The sequence below is a fragment of the Falco rusticolus genome, chromosome 9 (genome assembly GCF_015220075.1).
Source record: "Falco rusticolus isolate bFalRus1 chromosome 9, bFalRus1.pri, whole genome shotgun sequence".
NCBI lineage: Eukaryota > Metazoa > Chordata > Aves > Falconiformes > Falconidae > Falco > Falco rusticolus.
The window spans coordinates 36,913,549-36,941,516 of record NC_051195.1 but is presented as its reverse complement, the minus strand read 5'-3'; the positions used below and the strand labels follow the sequence as shown (position 1 = coordinate 36,941,516).

Below are 27,968 nucleotides of genomic sequence, written 5' to 3'. Positions count from 1 at the left end.
TTTTTTTCCCTTCTCCCCCCCCTTTTTTTTCCTCTCTCCTCTTTTTTTTTTTTTTTTTTTTTTTTTTTTTTTTTTTTTTTCTGGAAGTCTCAGTCTTTTGATTGTGTGTTTCCTGAAAGCAAGACCAATCATTTCAGTTTATTCACTGGCTAAACTCTACTTGATTGGGGACAAGCACACAAACCATCCATTACGATCTGATATATTATCCAAACAATTTAGTGTATTCATGAGGTAACCTAAATGTGGAGGTTGCAAAATTACCCGTAATCAATTGAAACAGCGAGTGCGCGTCCCTCTGTGTGTCTAACAACTACATGTCTCTGTAATAAGGCAGACATTAAATCATTTTAGAGTTGTACCGTTGAGTACCTGATCACTGGGCGCTCTGGGAAGCTGGACAGTCACATTAGGACGCTGGGACTGAGGAAGCCGCTGCTTTTCCAGTGGGATAAAACCCGATCTTCCTAACTCAAGGTGCTTTACAGATCCCCACCGATCTGACCCTAAGCCGTGCAATATCCAGCATAGACTTCGTCTTCTTCTTCTTCTACTCGTCTATATTTTTTCGTTGTTGTTGTTGTTGTTTTGGTTTGGTTTTATTGCACTACATGTTTGGGAAACAAGACAAAATGGACGTTAGATGCAGTTCAGAGACTGAAGCTAACCGGGTCTCGAAGAACGGACATAAAGAGGGCAAAGAAAGCAAAGGGTCTGAAGGAAATATTTCTACTTCTTTTTTGAAGGATCAGCAAGGGACTTTTTCTGCCTCTGCAGCTACGGAAGACTGTAATAAAAGTAAATCTAGTTCGGCTGACCCGGACTATTGCAGGAGGATCCTAGTCAGAGGTATGAGCTCGAGGTGTTTGCAGGGTGGGGAAGGTGAGCGGTGCTCACGCCGGGGGACGGGTGATTTTGTTGCTTCGCTTCGGTCCGTCCCTGGGTGCTTTGCACCTTCCTGCAGCTCCGGGGCAGGGGTGGCCCCCCCGGCCGGGCTCTGCCTGCAGCCCCGCTCCAGCCCGCCTTGCTTTCGGTCAACCTCCGCCAGCGCCTGGGGGAAAAGTTAAGCCGCGGAGGTTCCTCCCCGGCTTCGCCCCGCACCGGGCCAGCCCCGCTTTTTTTTTTTTTTTTCCTCATCCCCCACCCCCCCGCCCCTGCTTTGCAGCTTTCCCGGGGTGCCCGTCCCCGAAGGGAGCCCGCCGGGGCCCGCGCTCCCCCGGAGGAGCCACGGCTCTGCCCGCCGGCCGGGCGCGCTCCTTCCGCGCCCGCGCATCCGCCGGCCGCGGCCGCGTACGGTGGCGCGGGGCTGCAGGTCCCGCCGGCTGCCGGGGCGGGCAGGAGGGGGCTCTCCGGAGGGCAGGGGCTCCCGCTTCCCCCCTCTCCCAACGCCCAGCAGAAAGGGCTATTTTTAAATAACCATCAGCCTTAAAATCAATGGAAGAATGACGAAGGGCTTTTTAATTTTATTTTTCTTATAGTTATACGTTTAGTTTTCCCCAGCCCTCGTCTCCTCTCCAGGCTAAACTAATTAAATCACTCTATTCCTACCCCCTCAAAAAAAAAAAAAAAAGCAACCAAACAACCTAAAGAAATTGAAGGCGTTTCAGTTTTATGAAGGTGCGTTTTGGGGGAGGAGGGAGAGAACCGAATCGGAACAAAATGAGTGCGAAGCAGGCCTTGTAAACAATAATTAATCCTTGCGAGACTGACTGACCTAGAGAGGGGTCAGACTAAAATGATGTGGTGGTCTCCGATTAAAAACGTACCGAGGAGGTAAAATTACGGAAAGCAAAGTTGGGAAGGCTTTAATGTAACATGAATCTGGCTCTAGCTTGACAGTCACGCTAATAAGATTTGTCCCGCTCTCCTTCGGTCGGAGCTACCAGAAAAGTGAGGTTTCTGCTGGCTGTTTGGTGCCCTGGTTTAAGGCTGTTCACCCCAACCCCTCCTGTTTGCCAAAATCCCAAAGCAGCGGCGGCGGCGAGGCTTTCCCGGGATGCTGGGTGGGCTGGAGGTGTCCCCACGGCGGGCAGGCAGCCAGCTCGGGGGAAGAGCTGCCTATGCCCAGAAAACTCCTGCCTGCCTTTTAATTATTATTATTATTATTATTATCATCATCATCATCATCATCATCGGAAACTTGTTCTGAAAATCTTTATTAAAAAAAAATGAGATTTTGTATTTTGAGGAGTGGTGCGCTGCGTGTGACGGCTTCCAACAAGCCCTAACCCGGAGCCCAGGGTGAACAAAGAGTAGTCCTGCGCTCCAGGCACAAAGCCCGGCCTGGGGGATCCCTCCTCAGCTTCCCAGAGGAGCCGTGGGTGAAGCCGCAGTGTCCTAACTGTCAATGCCATACATCCAAACCGATTTTTAAACGGGCTGAGGGGATTATTTCCAGAGACCTGGACCCCCATCGCTCCCTCCTTCGTCCTCTCCTGGTTTGGCTTTAATTTTTTCCTTCCTTGGCTGTAGTGGCCAGGTGCAGTGCCGCAATCTCAGGGACCCTGCACCGTCGTGACTCGGGTCTCGATCTTGAAGGCGCTGGCGACGGCTCTTTCCCTCGGAAAAATTAAAAAAAAAAAGGGGGGGGGGTGGGGTGGGAGGAAGAAAGGAGGGTTGCCTGCGTGTAAAGCTGCTTGCGCCTTTCTTTGCCAGATGCCAAAGGTTCAATCAGAGAGATTATTCTGCCTAAGGGGCTTGATCTGGACCGTCCCAAGCGGACCCGCACCTCCTTCACGGCCGAGCAGCTCTACCGCCTGGAGATGGAGTTCCAGCGCTGCCAGTACGTCGTGGGGCGGGAGCGCACCGAACTCGCCCGCCAGCTCAATCTCTCCGAGACTCAGGTAGCCCCCGAGGGACCGGAGCCCCGGCCACCCTGCCTTGCTCTGCCTGCGCCGCGCCGGCCCCGGGCCCCTCCGCGGGACCTGCCCGGCCCGGCCCGGGCATCCCCCCTGCGCGCCGGGCCCAAGGGTGGGCCGGCCCCGCAGCCCTGCGCGCCTCTTGCGCGCCACCGCGCAGGCCCCGGCAGCGGTCGGGCAGGGGCGCGGGCCCGCTGGAGAGGCTGGGGTCGTCCCCGAGGTGCCCACGCGTGTCCGGAAGCCGGGGAGTGCGTGGCTGAGGCTCCCCGGCGAGGGGCCGTTACGGTTACGTGCGGCCGCGGAGGGGGAGCCGCGGAGGGGGGCTGCTGGCTGCGCGGGCGCGCACACCCCCCTGGGTTGGTCCGCGCCCGCAGGGCTCTGCGCAGGGCCCGGCGGCCCGGCCCGAGCGGTCCGCGGCAGCTCCACCACGAAGCCAACCCCCCCCCCCCAGGACCGGGGCGCGCCCGCCCCCACCGGCGGCCGCGGGGAGCCGCCCTGTCCCCGCCGGGGCCCGGCGCCGGTGCCGGCTGCCCCTGGGCGCGGAGATGCGCGGCTGCGGCCGGGGAGAAGCGAGGGGAGGCCGAGCCGCCCCCAGCCCGCAGCACGGGACCACAGCCGCCAAAAACCTGGGGCGGGGGGGCTGGCACCTTCCCCCGGCGGCTGCTGGGTTAGAGCTGTTGGGTCTGAGCGCTGTTCCGAGTGCGGGGGGTGCGGGGACGGGCTGCAGCCTGGGCTCTGTTTGGAGTCCCTGTATTTCCGAGGGGGCGAATGGCCCCGCATCCTGCCGGCAGCGCGGCCGGGGGCCGGGGGCGGCCAGAGGGGCAGAACCGCGGCAGAGTGCGGGAAAGCATCTAAAAAGCCCGAACTTCTGAAAGCCGGTTTCATATTTCTGCAAAATATCACACAACAAGAAATTCCCCTGACAAGCTAATTAACTTTTTCTCTTTCCCCTTCCGGATAGGAATGACAAGTTCAATAGCTCGTAGGTTACAGAAACCGCCGTGGGTGTTTTTTGTTTTGTTTGGGATTTTTTTTGTTTGTTTGTTTTTGAGGGGCTTCCAGGATTCCTTTTTAAAGTTACGTTTTTTCAAGTGGGTGGGGAGGGGAGAGAGACTGCCCCGGAGGTGAGATTGGGAGAGAAGGGCTGCTGCGGCAGTGCCCCGGGGAGGCGGCTGGACCTGGGCGGGGGGGGGGGCCGGCCGGACCGCGGTGCGCGGTGCTGGGGGCCGCGGTCCGTCCCGCCGCCGTGCCCGGCGCTGTGGCTGAGCTGGCTTAGAATAAAGCGGTGGGGAAAGGGCTGGATGCTGCTCCCAGGGAGCTGCTGGCGTGCAGTAAATAGGATAAAGTGAGACGGATCGGGTTAAAGATACAGTGCGATAAAACGAGCCAAGGGCTCCCTGATTCCCCTCTGCCCTCCCGGGCGTACCCCGAAGCCGGGAGCAGCCAGGTTCTGTGTATGAGGGGTCGCTTTGTGCGTTTTTAAAGCGCTCCCCGTTACCGAGCGCCTGGCGGGAGCCCCGCTGCCCTCCGCCGCAGCCGGACCCCGCCGCCCCGCCGAGCCGTGCCGGGGTCCCGGGGCGCTTGGCGGGGGCCGCCCGTTGCCCCCCCCCCCCCCCCCCCCCCCCCCCCCCGCCCCGCTGACCCTGCCTCTCTCCCCGGCCTGCAGGTCAAGGTCTGGTTCCAGAACCGGCGCACGAAGCAGAAAAAGGACCAGGGCAAGGACTCCGAGCTGCGGTCGGTGGTGTCCGAGACCGCCGCCACCTGCAGCGTCCTGCGCCTGCTGGAGCAAGGCCGGCTGCTCTCCCCGCCGGGGCTGCCCGGCCTCCTGCCGCCCTGCGCCACCGGCGCCCTGGGCTCGGCGCTGCGCGGACCCGGCCTGACGGCGGGCAGCGGCACCGCGGCGGCGGCGGCGGCTCCCGGCGGCGGCTCCCCGCACCCGCCGGCCGCCAGCAGCGCGGCCGGGCCTCCCCCGCCGGCAGCGCTGCACGGAGCGGCCGCCGCCGGGCACGGGCTGTTCGGGCTGCCGGTGCCCGCGCTGCTGGGCTCGGTGGCCGGGCGGCTGTCCTCCGCGCCCCTGGCCGTGGCCGGCTCGCTGGCGGGCAACTTGCAGGAACTGTCGGCCCGCTACCTGAGCTCGTCCGCCTTCGAGCCCTACTCCCGGACCAACAATAAAGAAAGCGCTGAGAAAAAAGCACTGGACTGACTCTAAGTAACTTCCCCGTATTTATATTTATAGTCTCTATTTGTGGCGGTATTTATGGGACGGGCGGCGCGGCGGCCTGCCGCAGCCCCCTCCCTCGCCGCCGCCTGCGAGTCCCGCGGCGCGGCTCCTCCGCGGGCCGGGGCGGAGCGGAGAGGGGCCCGGGGCGGAGCGGGGCCCGGCGCCCGCGGGGCAAGGCCAGGCGGCGGCCGGGGCCGGGGCGCGGCGAGGGGCTGCGGGCGCCTCCCCGGAGCCGGGCGGGAGCGGGGCAACCCCCGCAGCTCTCCCTGCCCCGCCGGCCCGGGGGTCTGTCTATCCGTTCGGGGGAGGGGGGGTGTTTGTCTGTCTGTTCGTTTGCTTTGACGCCGCTAGGAAAGGGACGGAGAGGGCGAGCGGCCGGGGTGCGGTGTGGCCGGGCTCTTTCTGAGCGGCTTTAGCCAACGCCGAGCGAGGGAGAAGGATTCCGGGGAGGAGGATGGAGCTGCCAGGTGATGCCCGGCCGTCCCCGTCCCCACCCCGCCCCAGACTTCAGTGACTGCCAAGCACAAGGGTCTGGGGGATCCACCTGTGCCCCCCGCTCGTCCCGCACGCCCCGCACGCAGCCCCCGGAGCGCCCTGCCGCTCGCCCCCAACACCAGCCAGGGAAACACACAGCGACTTCGCTTTTTCACCTTAAACCCCGCATGTGGGAAGGGCCGGAACGGACTGCCTTGGAGATACACGGACGAGCGGGGAGACAGAAACCAGGGGCTGCAGAGATTTTGAATAAAACTGTCTCTCCCTTCGAGATAACACAACGCCCCTTTTTTTTTTTTTTTTTTTTTTTTTTTTTTAATTTGCATTCCCACGGGCCAGTCCTGCGGACCTTATCTGCAATAGCAAATCTGCAGATAAATAATGGAAGTCGCGACTCGATTTGCATCCAGATCTGTTGCGATGGTAATTTTTCTTTTCCTTTTTTTTTTCTATTTGATTTTTCCAAATAATTTCAATATGCATCTAAATAAGAAAAAAAAAAAAATCTTTAGCCTTCCTTCCTCCTAAAATAACCCTCTCGTATATCGATCATACTTCCTTTAATTCGAACGTAAAATATTAAAACCGTATCTTTTATTGTTATTTTTGTACTTTAAAATACATCTGTGTAACAATCTTTTTTTTTTTTTCCTTCATAATTCTTACTGCTATTTTCTCCACAAACATATGTATTTCACCTTCTAGTATTTCGGATCGAATATTTCCTGTTCAATTTCGGTACTTGAATTTGCCAGAAAAGGGATGCTGTACTTAGCTAGTTCTTTGGGGTAAAATAATAATCTTTACTTTGGTTTTTAAGTTTCTCTTCTTTTCTTTAAAGTTTAACACATGGCGTTTACAAACTGTATAAATACGTGCCACCAAACTGTAACCAAAAAAAAAAAATTACAAAAAGTGGAATGGTTGCTGTAGAATATAGAATTAATTATAGACACCAGAACTGGACAGAAGGAACTGGACAGAAAGAAAATAGTAATTTTATTGTAAATTATTTACTTCTGAAGTTTCTAGGCAATTAGTCGGGAAAAAATAATGGATGAATCGAGCGCTGAGCCCTTGCTACTAACTTTTGTTCTGAATGTTTTGGATATTTGGATGTTTTGTATTTATGTGGTGAGAGTGAAATATATTATATCTATATGATGACGGAATTAGGTGTATTTTCGTCTTATATTCGTAGCACCCAAATACTTAATCTAATACCTGCGCTGCCAAAAAAAATATAATCCTATCCCTAGGTAACGGTCCCCATTTTTAATTTTTTTTAATTTTATTTGTAATTTCGGAAGCGGGGGGTTGCAAAGAAAGTCCATTTCGTGGAGCGGGATCGCGTCTTCCTGGGACATTCCCGGTCCCCTCCCCGGCTCCCGCCCCCCCACCGCAGCGCCCCGCGGGCCCTATTCCCCGCCCGTGGCCGGGGCCGTGGCCTTGGCCGGGGCTGCGCGGGGAGGCAACCCGGGTGCCCGGCCTGCCCGGTGCCACCGCCGGTGCCACCGCCCGGCTCCGCCGCCCCGGCGCGGGGGTCGGCGCTCCGCACCCGCTGCCTGCGCGGGTGCCGGGCCGGTGCTTATGGATGCGCGCACGTGTGTGCAGGTCTCTATATCCGTATAACCATATATAAATATACATACTTATATGAATATATATGTGCTGGTGTGCATAAATACGGATATTTCTAAGAGCCTTCTAAACAGCTCTCGCTTCCACGCTGGTTGGCAGCAGAGCCCGAGAGCCCTTCGCTGGGAAGCTGCGTGGGGCAGAACCCACGGAATTTCAGGACCCCCCCCCGGCCCGGCTCCTCCGGGGCTGCAGGCGCGTCAAACTGCGGCTGCCCCGGCCGATCCCCCTGCAGCCCCCTGGCACCTGCCTGCCCCGGGGCTTCCCCCGGCCATGGCGCCCGGGACGACCTCCGCTGGGCTTTGCCGTGAGCTGGCCCGGCCAGGACAGGTGCTTTGCTCAGGGTTAAAAGGGAAGGATGTGGTGGCAATGGTGATTTGCTTTCTCCTTCTTCTTCTTCTTCTTCTTCTTCTTCTTCTTCTTCTTCTTCTTCTTCTTCTTCTTCTTCTTCTTCTTCTTCTTCTTCTTCTTCTTTTAAAGTGTGTAGAACTGATCCGGGGAAGGGCAAGCCCGGGAGAAGCAGGAGATCGCAGGTGACATTTGAAGGGGTGACATTGAAACTGCTGGTCAAGGCTGCAAAACTTCAAGGGGAGGGGAGGGGAAGCAGGCTGAAAAAGAAAAGAGCTGAGGGTGGCAAAACAGATCTGCCAGGGAGACCCGGGGGGAGAGGACAGTTTTCCTTTTCTGCCTTGACTGGGTGGAGCGCAGAGCATCACCCGCAGCCTGGACAAAGAGATGAGCCCTGGCCTGGGTTGCTTTTGCCAAGAAGGCAATCGCCAGTGCCCAAACCTTCCCCGGGCTCCCCTGCCCCGCATAGGGCCCTCCTGGGTAATGAATTTGCCCTGTCCCACAGGGACGTCCCTGCCATTGAGACGAGCCCACTTCATTGCCCAGATCTACTGCCGCACGGTGAGCCACATGGAGCACCAGCACAGAGGGGTCCAACCAGAGCTGTATCAGGTGCCTTCCTCTAAAAAGGGGATTTCTCTGCTATTCTTTTAACTGGAGAATGGTGGGGGGCCGTTCCTGTCTCCTCACACAGGTACTGTGAGGCCTTTTTCCCTGGTTGCTGGCCTGACCTGCAGTCCCAGGGCTGGAGCCGTGCTCAGTGTAAGCTCTTTGCTCCTCACCGAAGGCAATTTAAGCCAGTGCCAAGCTGAACTGCCCATGCTAAACCAGAAATCCTTATTTTACAGCTTTGCAGCCCTCAGTATACATGTGAAGAGCTAGACATTTTGGTTCTTATTACTATTATTATTAATTATTTCTGAGTATTAAAAAATAAGGATGTGCCCTGTGGTGTGAAGGCGTCTTGTCTAAGCATTGAAGTAAAATAAATACTTCAGGACATTATTCATTTTTTTCCTCCTGTTTCCTTCACGTTCCACCAGTCCTACCTCTGTACCAGAGGCTGCTTCTGGGCTGGGGTCAGAGCAAAAGCTGGAGGCTCTCTGCTCCCATGCGGGGTTACCACAGCCCCCTTCCAGTCTCTGCTTGTGACTCAGGTCAAAACCCTGGACCCCAACAGGGAGGGAGGCAATTTGTTTTTTCCTTTGAAACTTCCAGTATCTTGAATGCATGGGGTTCCTGGGTGCTAAACCCCTTTCTTTCTACAAGAGAAACAAGTAAAACATGTTAATCTGATTTCTGGAAAAGAAGAAGGGAATACCACCTGTAGCTGTGTTGCTGCATAGGACAAGTTTAAAATTATGCATATCCATATATACAGTGAGCCTGAATCAAAAAATCTGTTTATAAATAAGTCCTGTTTCTTTTTTTTTTTTTTTTTTTTTCCTACTACACCAAAACTGTTCTGAATCTGTGTGCTGCCCAGAGACACTGCTTGCTTGTTTTCATTGAAATGCTGAATTTCATTCTGCTGGAGCAATGAACACAAACCACCCTCCTGAAGCCACTTGCAGCTGAAAGGTTTTGTTGCGTTTCATGTGGTATTGCTATTTGTGCCCATCGCTGCAGCATCTGAGCTCAAAGTGAGGAATATTTAGCTTATGCAGAAGGAGCATGTGTGAGTGTGAGGGGCGGGAACACTTAGTAGGAAAGCAAACAAACAGAATATCAATCTATCTCCAGCAAAATTTTTTTTTTTTAAATGAAATAATGAAAATATTTCTGTGGCAGGCAGACTTCCTCAAACTTTCCTTTAGCAGCAGCTACACGTAGGACTTAGGGTGAGCAGGCAATAACAAAGACTGAGGGCAGTGTGGGTTATTTCAGTTTGTTCAGCTGGACCTGAGGAATATTTTCACAGGTACACGGACAGAGTGCCTGGTCCTGTGGCTTTCAGGAAGGCAAAACTCTCAGGATCAGCTCCAGAGCACTCAGGGTGAACACAAAACAATGTTAGCTGGGTCCATGTAGGGAGAAGAGGAACTAGTCTATTTAGAGGATTTTTTCAAAAGCATTTGCCCACCCACTTAACATAGGCTCTGCTTTATTTGCTGCTCCTCCATATCCCTCATGCCAGGGATTAGTGCAGCTTCTGACCATTTTGTCTCCATTTGCAACCCTGTCATCAGCCCGAGATGCATGACCTTGTGACATGTAAAAAAGCACACGAGGTCCCTGATTAACTTTCGAGTATTTTATTTCTTTAGAGAAAAGAAAAAATACTTCAAAAGAATAACTCTTGAACAAAATCAAGTCACAGTCACTGGCAAGTGTTTAACAAAATTACCAGGGAAGCTAAAGCGGAATCCATCCATGCAATGCTGTTTATGTGGCAGCCATAATATAAACTGTGACCCTGGACCACAGCTGTGGTCCAGAGTGCTGGCTGGCAGAAGCTGACATGAAACGTTTCTGACTCAGATGTAAGAACTCTCTAAGCAGTAGTTTACTCCCCACCTTGCTGCTTCTAATAATTGCTGAGAAACTTAAGCACAGTGTTTATTGTCTTTCTAGATGTAGTTTTTACTGTTAATGCTGTTCATCTCTGTGAGTGACTGATTCTAATTTGAATGTTAAGTCTTAAATATTTCTAGTGGAGTGAGTTCCACGGTCAATCATATATAGAACAAAACCTATTATATTCTGCATATTAATTTTTGACTTTTTGTTAACATGAATAGTCCCAAGTTCTGTCATTAGAAGCAGCAGAACAGATGTTCTCCAGCTACTTTCTGCAACCACATCATTTTTAATTCTTTTACCACATTACCTCTTCTTCGTCTCCTTTCTATGTGAACAATCAAAATCCTTTCAACTTCCTTTCATGCATAGTTCTTGCAAACTGCACTTAATGTAACTGTTTGCCAAAAGGTGCTGCCTTTTCCTTCTTACTCTCCCTATGAAAAAACAAAGTAACAAATTATCAGAACCTTTTCCTCTTTGGCTATCTGCAGCCCATTCTTCTGTTTGATCTCAGCTGTTGCTGTGAACAATGGTGAAAACATCGCACCAGTAAGGATTCACACCGAATACAAACCCTTACTGGACATGGTGGTGCTGCGGTCAATGCAGTAAGACTGGATCACAGGCCTCAACTGCTGAGCTGCTGCAGCCTGAGTGAATTAAAAGTGTTTTCCATCTTTCAGCTGAAGCAGCCAGCCAAGGAACCAGATGTAGCAGAGGACAAATTAAACAGATTGATCCACACAAGCCTGGTCCACAAAGTTTGTCACAGAACAGGGTACATCTACCTGGTATAGGACCTCTTCTACAGCCCAGCAGCACATCACTGAAGATGCATGAAAAACAGACCGTGAGACCGATGGCAAACCAAAGGGAAACCGATTTTTTCAATTCTGTCCCAAAAAGATAAAATAATTAATGTTAACATGAATTTGAATAATTTCTAAGGTGGGTATCCCTTACATATTCAGTAATTCCCTTGCTTTTTCTATTAGCCTGGCTGTACAGGGATCAGCCTGGAGAAAATTTTGCAAGGGAAACCTCACTGAGTTCTTGTTCTTTTAGATTTCCTACCACAATTTTTTTGTCTTATTTTAGTGCACAGAAAAGACAAAGGGGTAGAAAGAAACTCATGCTGGCAAGCATCAAGTTAGCAAGTCAGGAGCTGTGGCTTCAAGGATTCAGACTGGATATTGGGAAGCAAGCCAGCCAGGAAACAGAGAAAGATGAGGAAGGTTACTGAGGCCACACCTGGGAAAAAGTTGAAGATAAACATGTGAAAGGTCAATTGAAAGAAATCCTTACCCTCGTTACAAAAATGCAGAGAGAGAAGCAAGCGAAGGACAAAATAATGTGTATGCAGAAGCACGGAAGGATGTCCTCGCGGCTTAGCCCCCAGCCTGATACTAAGAGCAGGAGACTAGTTCTTGTTTTTACCAGAATTTCTATCTGGTCCTAAGAACATTGTTAATCACTGGCCAGTGAGTTTCTTGCTGCTCTTCCTCTGAAATGGGAATACTGACACTCATCTAAATCTACGTAGAAGGAGGTATCAGTATATACTCCTGTTTCAACGAAGGTGAGGCAAAATCATGACCAAAAATTTAATGGCCACCACAGGCAACTCCAATCCACTGCTTGCAGTCATTCCCTCCCATTAGCCCTCATCATTCTTCCTCTCTCTCTTTTCCTGCCTGGCCTCATCAATTTAAACCTCTAAAGTATGCCTACCACTAATCTTTCTGAGGCCTCTAAATATTTTTATAAACCAAATCCTAAATGGAAGTCAGAAGTAGGCAGGAGAATAAAGTGTATGCTGCCGTACAAAGCTAAGAAGGGATAAATAGACAATCCAAGGCATCCTGAGTGCACACTCCAAGATAATCTCTATACTTCTCTGGACACAGCACTGTGAACATCCTCAAGATTATCGAGATGAATTAGTAAATAAGAACCCATTTCATCAGGTGTTGAGGGGGACTTTAATTGTGCTCAGGTTCCAAATGGGAAACTTTATACTGTGGCCACAGATGTTAAAACAACAGAGCCTTATGGAAACAGTCTTGGATTACCACGGAGTGAAACATTTTTAATGAAAGGGATTATGCTTGTTATTTCTTAATGCATTGTGTCTTCTTAGATATTCTTACTGTCATTATTATTATTTACCAGGAGAACTGATAGTTACTCCTACTTAAATGTGTTCACATGCATATTTCGTACTTTCTTCCATTGGTACAGTTCTAACATGGTCCTAGGGAAAATAGTGTGATACATGGATTAGTTGCCCTTTATTAAGTTATGAGTCTATGAAACTCATTGGGTTTGCTTCTTTCCCACTTGCCAATTCTCCTATTGCTTTTACTCGATGATATCAGATCCCTTGTCACGTAGGGTTTAAATGGTGTTTTGTAAGTAGTTGACTGCTGTAGATCATATTGATACTTCAGTCTTAGTGCAGGCCATTGGTATTCAGAATAACTTTTTCATTAGAAGAGCCAAGTGGGGAAAAATCCAGAGGAATTGATCTAAACATTTAAGCATGGAATTTACCTATTGCAAAGGGAAAGAACCATCATATAAGCGGTATTTCCAGTTCATATATTAGTTTGTGTTTCATTTCCCATTTCAGCTCCTGAAATTTCTATCCAGGATTGTGATAGTCAGACAGTGGCAAAGGTCCTCCAGGGAAGTGGCTTATATGCATGGACTTTCACAGAAGGAGGGTTCTAAGATGTATACATAAAAGAAAAAATGGCCATCTAATCAGGCACCAGAAACTTTTCTTCAGAAATCTGGAATTCCTAAGAAGTATGTTCAATGCTGAGAACAAATATGTGAAAGTTATTTGAGGGAGACTGATTAACGGGGAAAAGATGAAACTCAATAAATATGGTATTTACTTGAAATCTGTTTCAAAATAAACCACAACAACCAAGTAAAGAAGAAATATTTTCATTGTGTTGGAAGATGCCCAAATCACGCTAGTCAGAATATATCTCCTAGAAACTCTTCCCCTGAATAGGAGTTCTGAGCATGTATTTACCCTCCCTGGGGGACAGTGAGAACTGTTTCTGTGATGGGATGGTGTTACCACCTCAAAACTTCTTCATGAGCCAAACCTCGTATCCATCTGGATATAATTAGCATGAAACCTAGGTTATGAGCTTTATCTTCATCTTGTTATTTATAGCTAAGACAAATTTTCTAATGTTGTAGCTAAATGTCTGTATGCTGCTGTTGGGCGGTCAGACACATGAATCCAAGTGGAAAGATCCTGTGATGTTCCAGAGTGCCAGCTCAGCCAGTGAGGCCTCAAGGCACAGCATCTTTGACCAAGGCGATCATCTCCTTCTGCAAGAGTGCCCTAAGTGATGCTACAAAACGAAATTAACAGCAATAACACAAAGATTTGTAGGATCTCTTTACGTAAAACTGCTCATGTTCAGAGAGAAACCCGCTCCCAGTGCAAGCCCAGGCACGCCCGGGTGTGCTGCTGCAGGACCTCCCTTGCCTTGCTCCGCGGTGTGCCCGGCGAAGGCAGAGCCTGTTCCTTGGCTGGGAGCTGCCAACGCATGCGTGGCCAGCCAGGAGCACCCCGGCACGGACCTTGCCGTTCTCTCGGAGGGAGAAGCCGCTCCACGCTGGCAGGGCCCGTCCCTGCACCCACGGCAGACCGGGCCCCGTCCCGGCCCTGCACCCACGGCAGGTCGGGCCCGCCGGGGACCGCGGTAGAAGCCGGGTCCGCTCAGCACCGCGGACAGCGGCGGCCCCTCCGCGGGGCTGTCCCGGGCCGCGGCGCATCCCGGGATGCGGGCACCGGGGGACAGGCCGGGACAGGCCGGCGGCCCGGCGGCAGGGCTCGGCCAGCAGCGTTGGATGGGCTTTGGCGGACGTGATTTGAAGGCACCTCAACATGTATCTGTAAAGTAGCTCTTGAGAAAACCAAAACCAGAGGTCAGGGATGACATGCCATGTCATGAATCTCTTTAATTAGGGAAGGGAATTTAGCAAAGACAAGATTATTTCAGCTGAAGGACTCTGTTGCTGCAATACCCTTCTGCTCCCACACCGCACACCTTCATCAGGCAGCTTAGCAGCTGAACGCAGCCCTGCTTGCTACTCTCACCGTATCACCATCTTCCCTGACCTCTACAGGATCCAAATGCACACAAAACACAGTTTTCTCCTACCGCAGCCAACAGGAACAAACTCATCTCCTTGACATCACTTAAAAGAGATTTCTAAGACTTACAGATGACCAGGATCCTTATTTAGCAGCATTTACTGCTCTTTCCAGATCCATTTCCGGAAAATTTATGCTGGACAGCATCACATTAGAACAGATGCAGTGGAGCCAGAACATGCGGACCTCGGCTGGTAATCAGAGAGCTCCAGTACTAGCACCTTATCCATTTGCGTTCCCTTTTCATTCTGCTCCCAGTCTTACTTAGTGTATGCTGTAAGATTTGCAGGTCGAAACTCTTTCCTGCTATGCGTTTGCATAATTAGGCCAGTCAGTGAACATTGCTTTAATATGAATAACAATAATAAACAGCTTTTCAATCCTTGAGCATATAGTAAGTGCTGAAAACTCTACAGCCAGAAGTTCAAGCCCTTTAATGAACTGTAATGCTAGTTTATAGCTAAACCAAGATAAATGATAATTTTCTACCTATTCATTTGGTTTCACAGCCTAGAGAGCAGATACACCACTTTCTAGATGCATGTGGATACACCACCATTATAAAATACCACTGCTAGCTCCTGTGGGACTATATAAGTATTAAAATGAAAGAAAGATTTATGGAATTCACCTGTTTGAGAGCTTCCAAGAAATTTAGGATCTGGCTATGTTTATACATGTGAAGGCTTCTGTCAAGAAGAATCCTGGAAACTGCCCGTACTCCATAGCTGATTGGTGTGGGTAAGCAGGTAACACAATAAAACCCCTGCAGAGATGAAGAAGATTCTGCAATGTCCATTTATGCTGGCCAAAGCAGTGAGAATCCCAACAGCAAAGCAAATCCAGGGCAGCCATTTTGATAACAGGAAAGGAACAAATGCATAAAGTGACCTCTCCTGAAAGCTGCATCAGCACAGAGGGGTCTCCGAGGAAATATTTCTGCCTAATTACATGGCTTCCTAAAGTGGAAGATGGGAAGATGGCAAATACTGGTTCTTTCAGATCAGGATCCTGAGATGGATAAACTTTGGTGGAGAGCAGAGTCTTTTTTGCCTTGGTTGCTCTGAACTTTATTGCTTAAGATTTAAAGGCAGAGAGTAGACAAAACCTTCAGCTAGGTTTTTTTGACATTTTCATGAAGACCTATTAGATGTCCCATTGTAAGTTCTTGATGCGTATAGATCAAGGGGTCACAAGTACCAGAAGAAAGAGAAAACACAATTCAACTTGTGTAAAACAAAATTCTTACATATGATTTGCTTCTTGTCTATCAGCTTCAGATTAACAGGGCGAGGGAGTTCTGTACTTGCAGGGTATGATTTGGCAGGTGGTGTAGGCAGCACAGCGTGGGGAGTACCAAACTGTGTGTGGGTTAATATTGAGTCTATTAACTCCTGGCAGCCTGGTCTGGGATACCAACCAAATGTTTCTTGCCTTTTAATACCTCTTGCATCAGTGCTAGTAAGCAACATTTTTAGTCCTGATTAATGTCAGAATTAATCTGCTGGTGAACTCATAAAATAATGTTCTAGAACTGGCGAGTTCTGTACCACAAAACAGTGCTTGCAGGACTGGAATCCAGCTCTTTCCATAGCTAGAACTTTATAATGAGTATGGACCAATTTTCCTCTGTATTCAGGATTATTTCAAGCCCAGAACTCAGGATTCAGTTGAGATGTGCTTTAGTTCACACATGAACAATAATTTTAAAAGATGTAGAATAGATTCTACTTCTGAAACAAAGTATTCTACAGCTGACTAGTTAAAGGTCAGCTGAAACACTAGACACTGTCTGAACCAGCATGTTCACTAGATGATCACTAGTTAATGTAATATTACTTGGCCTGTGTTGCTGTGTAATAAATATTCTGCCCCATGCATGTCTGTGCACAGCGTGCTTTAGGAGAAGGAAAGGGAATAGCACAGGCAGCACCATTTTTTCATGGGTTATCCTGCAACCATATTAAAAAGAGTCAACAGTAGTATTTTCCAAAATGATGTAGAAAGAGATCTTACCTGGAAGCAAATAACTTAACAGCCTTATATGGCCAACCATTTTTTACAGGGAAAGTAAAATTTTAGAAAGAGAAGTTTGGAAATCTCTCAGTGGAGAACTTTGAGCCTGTATCATAGAGATGCATTGGAGACAGCTGAAGGAAAAACATAAGACTTCGAAGCCTTCGAGTACAAATTACCATTTAGCTAGTACTTAATACTGGACCATGATCCTGCAGCCCCATTTACCACAAATTCTTGCTGTGTGTATTTGGCAGCATAAGGCCTTTGGGGTCAGTGTGCTCGGTTTACAGTTTTGCCCTTTTGGTCTCAGAAGTAAGGAAGCATTTCAAACCTTGAGCTTCAAAAAGAATTTAAGAAATGCACAAGAGAGCCAACTTTTAAATGAACTGGAAAGATTTTATGAGGACAGAAGATCAACAAGTGACCAGGACTCCAACTGTGAAAGAAAATGTGAGAAACAGGCACCTCTTCTAGTGTGAAATTGGTCTAATTCTTGGGGCCTTTAGAGTGGCAGTATCAAACAACTGGCCAATATCGTGTACACTTTCTGCCATCTACATGGCAGCAACTCCATTACCACATTCTGTGAAGCAGTCAAATTTGCCACAGGTTTGTTTAACCCTGCATTTGAAAGTGAGGGCTGGATATGCCTTTCCTAATGCACCTGGGAAACCAGTCTGAGCATGCATCTCAGTGCAACGCACAAATAGCTCTGCAGAAAAAACCTATAGAGCCAGGAGCCATATGGAGTGGGGATGCAGATGTACCTGATCTTAAAGGGGGCTTATACGAAAGATGGGGACAGACATTTTAATAGGGCCTGTAGTGACAGGACAAAGGGTAATGGTTTTAGAAGGGGTAAGACTCAGACTAGATGTAAGGAAGAAACTTTTTACAGTGAGGGTGGTGAAACATTGGCACAGGTTGCCCAGAGAGTGGCAGATGCCCCATCCCTGGACACATTCAAGGTCAGGCTGGACTGGGCTCTGAGCAACCTGATCTGGTTGAAGATGTCCCTGCACATTGCAGGGGGGTTGGACTAGATGACCTTTAAAGGTCCCTTCCACCCCAAACTACTCTACGATTCTGTGATTGCTGGGTGGTGCATCGGTGGTCAGAGGATGGGTAAATCTCCAGACTACAGCTGCATCTTGAATGAGGGACCTACACTGACAAAGGTCCAAGCAAGCTGGTAAGTTTATGATCATCAGTATGAGGCTTGCAAAAGAGGTGAAGGCTGGCACACTGCTTTAGATATTTAGGCATGAGATGTATTTGCTGGGTTTCACTGACAACTTCCGATAATGTCTTTTTCTAGTTTGGGGCATTTCTAGGTATAATTAATGAAACACGAGAATTTCGGCAAACCCAGACATGAGCTACGCCTCACAGATCTATCATACCTTTTCATCCTGCCCTGCTTTGCACTGTCGTCTGGAGGAATGGGTGTCATGGGGCCTGGCTGCCGGCTCTGCCAGCACTCTCACTCTGTGCTTGCATTGTTAAGCCTTCAACCAAATCTGCTACTGCAAGCTACCTTGAGAGCAAAAGATGCAGTATGTAGACTAACTCCTCCTTGCCCTTGAGAAGCAACTCTTTTTAGTCCAACTGCCGTTACTGTCTCATTGACAGCATGCAAGAGGAGCATTTTGAGGGGTGTGTGTATGTCTGCGTGCTTGTGCAAGTGATTGTGTCTCTCTCTGGTGGGCAAGCCAGGTAAAACTGCTTCTCAGTAAACGTACAAACACAGAGACACAGAACCCTGTGATTCGTTAGACCACTGATCCGATGCCCCTAACAACACAAATTCCTACCAGATCCTGGCTCACAAAGCAAGTTTGATCACCCTTCTAAAGGGAGGAATCTCTGCGATGACATTGTTGAAGAAAGGAGGAACATTTTGCCGAGAAGCTGTATTTCAAGTAAAATAACCCTCCAAGGAGCATTCACTTTCAAATCAGTAACGTGCAAGTATAGCTAACTCACAAAACAGCAGCTAGTTATATAGGCAGATTTCAATGAGGCTTTTAGGAGAAACAATGGGGCTGTTTTTAAGGGCGGTTGCCCTGTTGAAGTGCATTTCTCTGAATAGATATAATGCTGTAGTGCTGAATGGATTCAATGGTGCTGCCTCAAACATGGCCAGGAGTGCCTAGAAGTGGGTGGAGGTAGAAAGAGCGGGTGGGACCCTTCTTATGGTTGACTCAGGCTGCCTTCACCAATCCTTTCTTTGCTCTGCCAGGGGCTGAGGTTTCCTTCCCCTTTCCCTCTGTGACAAGCTTCCTTCTCTGTGTGAATATTCCCCATCTGCAAATAACAGAATGAAATTTAAAAAATGAGGGTTTTAAAAATTCAAGCCTAACTTTGAACAAGAAGTCTGGGTAAGAGAAGACTCTCCTAAGGGAAGTGAGTGATATCTTGGCACCCTGGCTATTTGAAACTAGGAAGGAAAAATACATACACAGATAGAATATAATGTAGGAATCAATCCTGCCTTGGCCTCTGTAAGGAAAACAAGTGACCTTAATGATCTATTCTCTCTCTAGAGCACTCACATAGAAAGCTGCGCTTGTTCCAATTCAGCTCTGTACCCAGCATCTAACACAATGGACCTCACTCCTTGGGAAGCGCTAAGTGCTACCGCAGTACAAATAAACAAGTTCCACACAAGATGGTGAGGGCACCAGCAGCCTACAAAAAGCAGCTCTTGGGGCCACATGACGACTTGGAGTGGGGGGCTGTGCAGCAGGAGCAGGAGCACTTACTTAAGGAAATTTGCTTCCCTTATGGAAGAATACACTTCAGTTCAAAATGTATGCCTCCCTTTTGCCTTTATAAATTCCACATACACACTCCTATATACGTCAAAATAGAAACACAATGACTGCAAGCTTATGGGTGACACTACTGAACAATGCCATAAAATACAAGACATGAGACAGAAATATATAAATAGCTGCGGGCCATGATCTGCTCTCACTGTTTATGTGCAGCTCTATTAATACTAATAGGAGTTAAGTGTGCAGAATAAAGTGACAGCTATTGCCCCTCAGCTCTGCCAGCAGCTCTTAAGTACTGCCGTGGTCCACCCAGCACTTCCCTGTGCTACACACAGCTGCCTCAATCCCAATGCAAAAGCTACCGCTGGACCTCCGGAAACAGCACAACCCATATGCTCTGACCTTACGTAGTGTGTTTTAAGGTTCCTACCTTCCTTATCTGGCTATCACCTATTGTAACATGAAAGCAATGATAGTGATAGTGATAATGATAATAATAATAATAGTATAATTGTGGCATGCTTGTGCATTTTTCAGGGTAGTGATTCTTTGGCATAAGTTTGAAATTGAAAATGGTGCTAAAAATTGGATTTGGGTGACCTGGAAAATGGCCTTGAAATTTTTCAGCTAAGAAAGCCACAGACAACATATGGCATAGGACTACCATGGCAGTCCTGTGTCCCACCCACCTCATGTTTTTGGTTTTTTTGGGGGGAGGGGATTGGTATGTTTTTTTGTCCTTTTGGCAACATTGTCCATTACCCCTCTGGCTTCAGAGAAGGCAATTACAGACCCTGAAGGAACAGCCTTCAGATAGTCTGCTTGCTCTCTAGGCAGTAAAGGAAATTACTAGTGATCCACTGAAAGTCCTGTGAAACTAATGGCACAGACTTTTGGAGGATCCATCTTCCTTTTCATTGTCCCTTTATCAACATCTTGTCCCTGCTTTTCTACGGATGCACATGGAAGGGGTGACTGGAGCTGCCTTGGACAGCTCTGCTGTGGGTGCCTCTGCGCCAGCTGGGGCCTGATGTGCACTGCAGAGCATCACTGCCCTGAGGATACAGGTTAGGGTCCACTGCCTGCAGGTGCCGGACTGTGTCTTCGAGGCTGGGAGGGACCTGCTGGATACTTGCAGTCTGGCTGGATAGGGCAGACAGTTTCCTCAGCAGTATGTGACCTTCCCAAAGAATTCCCTGGTCTGTGTTTGGAATGACTTTATAGACATGGAGGGTGTGAGGGACCCTGAGGATGTCAGAAGTCATTCATTCAGCGCTGGGAAGGAAGGTCAATGAACTCTATATAAAATAGTTCTGGGGTTTGTTTTTTTTTTTATATAGCAATATATTCACAAAAAGCTGCTGGGTAGTTCTCAGGATGTGTCACTCTCTTCTTGGCTAACTTTTAAAAGCGAAGCAGCTAAACTTCTTCCAGTGGCACAGCGATGATGTTCAGCTAACCTCTCCTTCTATCTACTTCTCTGCTCTAGTTACTTCTAGCCCACATTTCCCAAACAATTTTCCAATCTATGTTGAAATAAATTTTCAAATACAGCTCACCGAAACTCCAATCCAGCCTTCTCTGATGGCAGGAGAAAGTTTCTATCAACTTCAAATCTGTTGAATCAGGCCATCAGGAAGGAGTTACCACGAGAACTACTTGAAGCTTTTATTTCTCCTAAGGTTTAAACACAAAAATGTGTGTTCACACATGCATAAAAGAAGTATCCTTTTCTGTGTCTGCTCCATCTTAGAACAGATCACATTTGAACATTTTGCACACTTGTGTAGCCTCTCTCTGCTGCAACTAGGAATGCAAATACACAACTAATGTGCGGGATGGAGGTTGCTCTGCTCCCTTGCTGGTGGTGTGCCATACTAGCCCCAGCTCAGCCCAACACTTCACAGTCCCTACAACCTTACAGAGCCCGTATTTCCATGCAAAAGCAAACAGGCACTCTCGAGGGCTTGGAATACAATTGGGGCACCACCCCCTGAAAGGATCTCAGGGACCTCAAAGGAGGGAGATGTTAAGACAAGGTAGTTGCTGCAAAATGAAAACTACAGTCAGATCTGAAAGGTAGATTTGCTTATAATCCACAATTTAAAGGAAGTGATTTCTTCCTCTTGTCCCTACTGTGATGCCCACTATGCAAGCTGGGTACTTAGGCTTGGCTCTAGAAGCAGAACTGGAAGCTTACTGTGCCTTTTGAAAGAAAATATTGGCGGGCCTGTTATATCTCTTTATTAATAGGTTTTGACTAATCCTCTATTCATTGATGTCCATTATGAGATTATACGGCTAAAATTAAGTTAGTACATACAGTATGTCTACAATGAATTCGATAATTGTGTGTTTCTAAAGGAAAAATGGTTCAATAATTATGGCTAAGATCCGCAACTGGCATCCCAGTCTTTGTTGACTGAGGAATATTGCTAAAGTGGGGAACCTTTTCTTTGCCTGTACAAGTTAAACCCCCAAACTGAGGTAGTTCTGCTCTCTTGGAAGAAACGTTAAGAAGCGTTAGCAGCATGCACAGGGCACAAACATGCATGTTGAGGAGGAATCAAAAGCTGCAAGCTGCCAACAGTGAGAAGTCTGGTGGCAGGAGCTATTCTTAGAGACTTACTAGCAGTTACGTTCATGATTTATTTCTATCAATAGAATTTGATAGATGGCGTTGGGTCAGGATGGCCAAGAAGTCTAAGGCACTGCACTCGGGCTGCAGCCTCCCTCGGAGGCGGGGGCTCAAATCCCATTTCCAACAGCTTCCTTTCTGCACGGGGGGCTTGAGTGCACCCTCAGTCTGCAGACGACACCCCGTTGAGGGTCAGTGCTGGCCTGCCGGGGGGCAGGGGGCTCTGCAGGGGGGTCTGGGCAGGCCGGGCCGATGTGCCGGGGCCACCTGCATGAGGTTCAACCAGGCTCAGTGCCGGGCCCTGCCCGTGGGTCACACCAGCCCCAGGCAGCGCTGCGGGCTGGGGCAGGGGGCTGGGAGCTGCCTGGGGGGAAAGGGCCTGGGGGGGCTGGCTGACGGCTGGCTGGGCAGGAGCCAGCAGGGTGCCCAGGGGGGCAAGGGGGCCAACAGCACCCTGGGAAGTGATTGTCCCCCTGTACTAGCTGTTGGGGAGGTGGCACCTCGAACACTGTGTTCAGTTCTGGGTCTCTCACTACAAAAGGGACATGGAGGTGCTGCAGCATGTCCAGAGCCAGGCAGCGGGGCTGGGGCAGGGTCTGAAGAACAAGTCCTGTGAAAGGTGACTGAGGGAACTGGGGGTGTTTATATGGAGAAAAGGAGGCTCAGGGGAGACTTTACAGCTCTCTACAGCCACCTGAAAGGAGGTTGTAGTGAGGTGGGGTCAGTCGCTTCTCCCAAGTAACAAGTGACAGGACAAGAGGAAATGACCTCAACTTACGTCAGGGGAGGTTTAGATTGGATATTAGGAAAAATTTCTTCACCAGAAGGGTTGGCAAGCACTGCCCAGGGTTCAGTCACCATCCCTGGAAATATTTAAAGGACATGTAGATGTGGCGCTTAGGGACAAGTTTTAGTGATGGACTTGGCATTCCTGGGTTAACAGTTGGACTCAATGATCTTAAAGGTCTTCTCCAACCTAAATGATTCTATGGTTCCATGATGCTACATATATAACCTCTTTGAGACAAGGAGCATCTACGACAGTTGTGCCCAGTTGTTGCATGTGTCACCAACAAAACCAATCTCAATTACCAGTTACTGGGAGGTTTCCTGGACCTGACACACTCTGAAAGGATTGCATCATTTTTGGACCAAATTGTGAATGCCCAGATTTTTTATTTTTTTAATTTTTTTTTTTTGTGGAGGAGAGGAGGTAGGTTAGCTGCTTTTTTACTAGGAAATACATTTATATGATGCTGAACTAGCTAAAGCACTGCTTTTTATTAACCTTAGTTTACTTTGTATCCAGGGCTTATTCTGATACAGAAGTCTTCTATACTTAAGACACGCAAGGAAGAAAATAGCATACCTAGTGTATTTATCCTGCCTGATCACCACACACATAGACAAAATCTGGCTACAAGCGCTTATATGAGGAGCTTCCAGGAGAGGCAGAATTTCAGCATAAAAATAAGCAGCTAAGTACGAAAGGGAAGTTAATCTTTCCAAGATAAGTCAATACATCATGCTTCAACTGGCTGCATTCTGTGATTGTATTGTAAATTGTAAGATTAATCTGTAAAAAAAAAGAGCTTTACAGGACACTTGTTTCTAACTAAAAGAGCTTTTTGGTTTTAAAATCTCTCCCCTTGTTTCACCAGTTTTCTAAAGTTATACCCACCCACCCCAACCGGCTGGTCCCACTCTCCCCACCTTTGTTGCTTACAGAATTAATTGCCTCCCAGGAGGCTGGCTTGCTGACATACAGAGTCACACTTGCAGTCCTTACTTGAGAAAAACTCATATTGACTCAACCCTACTTTTATAGAAATAAGGACTGCAGAACCTGGCCTTCCCTCACAGCCAGAGTGATAAGTCTGATTAAAAGGGGAATGATCAAAGGAACAGCTCCAAAGAACAAAACAAGCCAACAGCGAGAACTCCCATCCCTGCACCCTCTGTCTTTACAGGGAGTGAAACCTCATCATGCCCTCATCAAAGTCAGGGACATAACTGACTTTGACTTACAGAACCAGGAATTTAACATTTTAAATAGATTTGATATGATCTCTGCAGATGCCTGGAAGACCTGCAAGACCATCACAAGTGATTTCCCTCTCCGAGTATGATATATTGAGCTGACTCATACCACTCACATTAGCTGTGTTGCTTTATAAATCCAATCTTTCCAGCTAGTCTGGTCCCTGGCATGTATATCAGACCTGAATGGCTCTGGATTTTATTTTCTGTTCCTCCTGCTTTTATCCTTGCATTTAGCAGTAGAAACTGATAACTCCTAGAGCAAAGGATGGTTTTGCTGCAGTGTTTCTGGATGTAAAGTTGGTGGCTCTGATGAAGCATCATCTGCATTTTTCTCAGCTAAGTTCTCCCACATAATATTTTGCTTTAGTTTTGAATTTTGTGTTGGCAATGAATGGGATGCATAGCACCACCATAGAGAGAAAGTTCCCTTGGAAGAGCAGGTAAAGGCATTCCCTCCCAAACCCATACAGCCATCTGAGCGGCCAGCAAGCCCCCTGCAAACTAGGGAAGAGCAAGCAAGCGAAGGGAGGTGTGGGCAGCCCAGGAAGCCTGCTGGTTAGGGCTCATCTGGGGTCCTGCTCTGCATGCGCTGAATGGTATTTCCCCCTCACTGAATTCCTGGGTGAGGGTGATACCTGCCTCTGCCAAGGATGAATGCTTTTCTGTGATGAATTTTACAGAATTACTGAAATAAAAAAAAACCCCTTAAGTTATGTGAGATTTAAGTAAGGACTAACCGCTCAGTACTTTGAGACCTATACTTCAGGAATACAGGAAATGGGACATTCTGTTTGGTAGCAAGACCACTGCCTGGGCTCTGCATTTAACCCACTGTCAGCATGCTGGTGCTGGCAGTGCAACTTTTATAGCCATAAAGTTTCAGACAGTGATTTGTAGTTCCAGAATTGCTCTAAATATTCTTTATTCTTGTTCTACTGCTCCAAAATCTGGTGCAATACAAAGCATTGCGGGTAGCTGGTGCTCCCAGTTTTCTTCGTTGTGATTACACTGATCCAATATGTTGTTGCCCTGTGTGTAACAGTAATAGTGAACACTAAATCCCTTGCTACGTGCATTCTCTGGCATGACATTCATGTAAGACATTCACCTAACCATTCTGAATAGCAGATCAGTTGGGGGTGGGGGGGAAGCAAGCAAATTCCTTCATATATCCATGAAAAGAAAAAGAGATAAAGTCCTTGAATACATTACTGGCTATAAACCAGCCCAGCCTTCCTAAGCATGCACAGAGACAGAGCCGAGGAGCATAAACACAAATGATGTATTTCTCTGTTTGCAGAAAACTAACCTGGGGGAGTACCAGAAAAACAACTAAGAAAAACTCCATTATGAAAATATTTTATATTCTGTCAGCTTTTGCCTTTGTCAGACAAGAAGTAAAAAGGCAGGAGAGCATGATATTAAGATGCCACTACCTAATAATTTCTTGATAATTGCCCTTCAAGAGCAAATGACAATGAAATGAGTAAGGTAGAGCTTTCACCCACTCTATCCTGATTTAGGCAGTATGCTTTGGTACACATTTCCTTTGAGTAAACATTACCTATAGTTTTACAGGATCTATTCTCCCATTGATGTACCAGGGATTTATGTAGGTGAGTCCCATTAATGTTAATGGAAGTTATGTGTGTAATTCCCCTTTTTCAGCAATGAGAGAATAGACCTTTATGTTTCTAAAGTAATTACAGCCTTAGCTCTGGCTAGGCTGTTCTCCCCACCCTCCCTCCTTTGATAACTTCCTTGCTTCCCTCCCCAGCATTGACTCTGGGAGAAAAAAAAGGGATAAATTCCTCCATTCAGAAAGGAAAATTGGAGAAATAGCTGAAAGCTGAAACAAATGTAACTAGATCCACTCATTGTGTGAAGGAAATGCAAATACAGGAAGCCAATCTACATCCGCTACCTTTGCTGTGCTTTTGGGGGCAGATGTAGATTCATTTTCCTTAAATTGTGTATTCACTGTGTATTCACTGTTTTCTAGGCAAGTAGGGTATTTAGAGAGAACAAGGGATTTTTTTGGCACATCATTCTTAATCCATTTTAGAAAAACAACACGTTTTGATACTGCCAGACTTTTGCAGAAAAAGGTAAAGTGAATGGAGATTTTAGAGAAGGAATTAATTGATTCATAGAAACCACTTTTATCATCTGAGTCTGAGCTGGGGGGACAGCGTACCACATGTGAGAGGTTAAACACTGGATTTTGTAACACGTCCTTAAACAGGGTTTCTTAGCTCTGGGTTCAATGCCAGCAGGTTTCAGAGGGCATGCTGTACATAGTGTCAAGCCCTCAAGTTTTAAACATTATGTTTATGTTCTGTTCCTGATTGTGACAGATTATCTCTGAACATCATGTGCCAGGTCGTTTATTAAAACTCCCCATTTCTAAAATGCAGATACTAATACTTTCCTTTTAGAGTAGGATAATGGGAAGTCTGTCTCATGGATGTACATGGACTATGCAGAGAACACCTGTATTATTTACCTGTTTGATGACTCTAGGCATTTCTCTCAATAAAATCACGGGAGTAATATTCTGCATCCTTCTGAAGAGATCAGGTTAGTTTTGCAGTTCTGCCGGCTCCATTTCAGTCCCTGCCATTGCTCTCCAGAGCTGAGCCAAGGCCCCTGGGGAGGGATGGGGTGCGGTGGTCCCTAGCCCAGGATGGAGGAGGACCTTCCAGGAGCTGTGCTTGCTGCTTCTGTGGCTGCTGGTCACGGTGTACTTTTCTTCCCTCCACCCCAGCAGCTGCCATCGCGCACACCATCACCCCTCCTTCCCAGCTGCCTGGTTTTGCTGGTTGCTGACACTCACAAAAATGGGAATGAGGATGTTTTTTGCCCCCTGGAAATGTGCTGCCCTCCACAAGCCTATTCTGCCCATGCTTTCAGCCAGCTCTGCTGCCATAGCTACATTTAGAGCCAGCGGCACTCTTTAAGGACTGATATAAGCAGGTGTGAGTGCGGCTGCGGTTTTCACCAATGCCCCTGAAAAGCCACACATGTAAGTTCAAAGGGAAAAAATACAACTTTAGAAATTCCCGGAGGCTGTGCAGCACACAGCTGAAAGTTTCATCGGTGCAACAACAGGGGCGAGGAATCCCACCCCATGCTCTGACTCCTTTTTTCCCCCTTTAATTTAAATTTTTCACTTCATTTTTTTTTTTGAAGTTACTACAGAAATCAAGAGGGACAGACAGTACCCAGCAGGATCAGGCCCTCATTTAGCAGTCCTTCTATTTTACTAATCTAATGCAAAAAGGACTTGTATACTTTTGTGGTTCTTTGCCACCTGGCAGGGATAACAGAAAATACCCAACAGTTTCTTATAGGCTCACCCAGAGTTTAATACCCCTCCTGCCATGTCAAGAGAAGAAAGGAGGAGTGGGTGGAAACTTTTTAAAAGTATCAAATCAGTCAAAATGCTGATTTATTTTCTTAAAAGCTTGGCAGAGATTAACCCCTGTGACATTTACAACACACATACATTAACTGGATTGAAATACCACTAGAGCTGTAAATGTGAGGGGGAGTGGAGGGAAATGATTGGAATGGGAGAAAAAAAGTTCAACATAATTCACTGTGCACTCACCTCCCCAAAGAGGCTGGAGTGGTTTGCAGAGGCTACTTTTCTCCTGGTTATTTTTTTTTTTTTTTTTAGTGCAGTAATACTGAGAGGAAAGCACAATTTCACAAACACCAGCAGCAGTTCAGAAGTATGGCTTCATCTGAAAGCTCTTTCTCTGAGCAGTTCAATGAAAAGTGAGAATCATTTGGTGTTCCAGGGCAGTTACTTCTCATTCACCATGAAAATAAATACTACTTTTTCTTTTCCTAATGATCTGCTACGGTTCTCAGGGAAAGCCCTTGCTCTGAGATAAACTTTGTCCTCTGCTCTGATCCTGTGCAGCTCTAGAGAAGCCTGCAGAATCCCAGGGAGACATAGAAGGGTTTGTAGCAGGATTTCTTGGGTTACTTTGTTCAGTCTCTTCTGCTGCCTCACCTTGTGTAACTTCAGGCCTGTTTTATAATGAGGATTGTACATGGATGACCCTGGAACAAGCCCTGCTCACCTTACACATGTAAATAATCAGTTCAGTTCAGGAGACAGAGCACGATCCACCTGCAGACAACTCAGACACTGAGGTCTAGGTCTGCAGAACTGATTCTGTTTTTTTTTTTTTTTTTTTTTGTTTTG

The 27,968-nt window shown here is 47.8% G+C and overlaps 1 protein-coding gene across 1 annotated transcript; it reads left to right on the top strand.

Moving 5' to 3' along the window:
• The first annotated feature begins 407 nt into the window (after positions 1-407).
• Positions 408-5,148, top strand: VAX1 (ventral anterior homeobox 1). The gene is made up of 3 exons (XM_037400751.1): positions 408-849; positions 2,656-2,843; positions 4,525-5,148. Exons 1-3 carry the CDS (start codon positions 612-614, stop codon positions 5,059-5,061), a joined length of 963 nt encoding a protein of 320 aa, XP_037256648.1. The 5' UTR covers positions 408-611; the 3' UTR covers positions 5,062-5,148.
• The last annotated feature ends 22,820 nt before the right edge of the window (positions 5,149-27,968 follow it).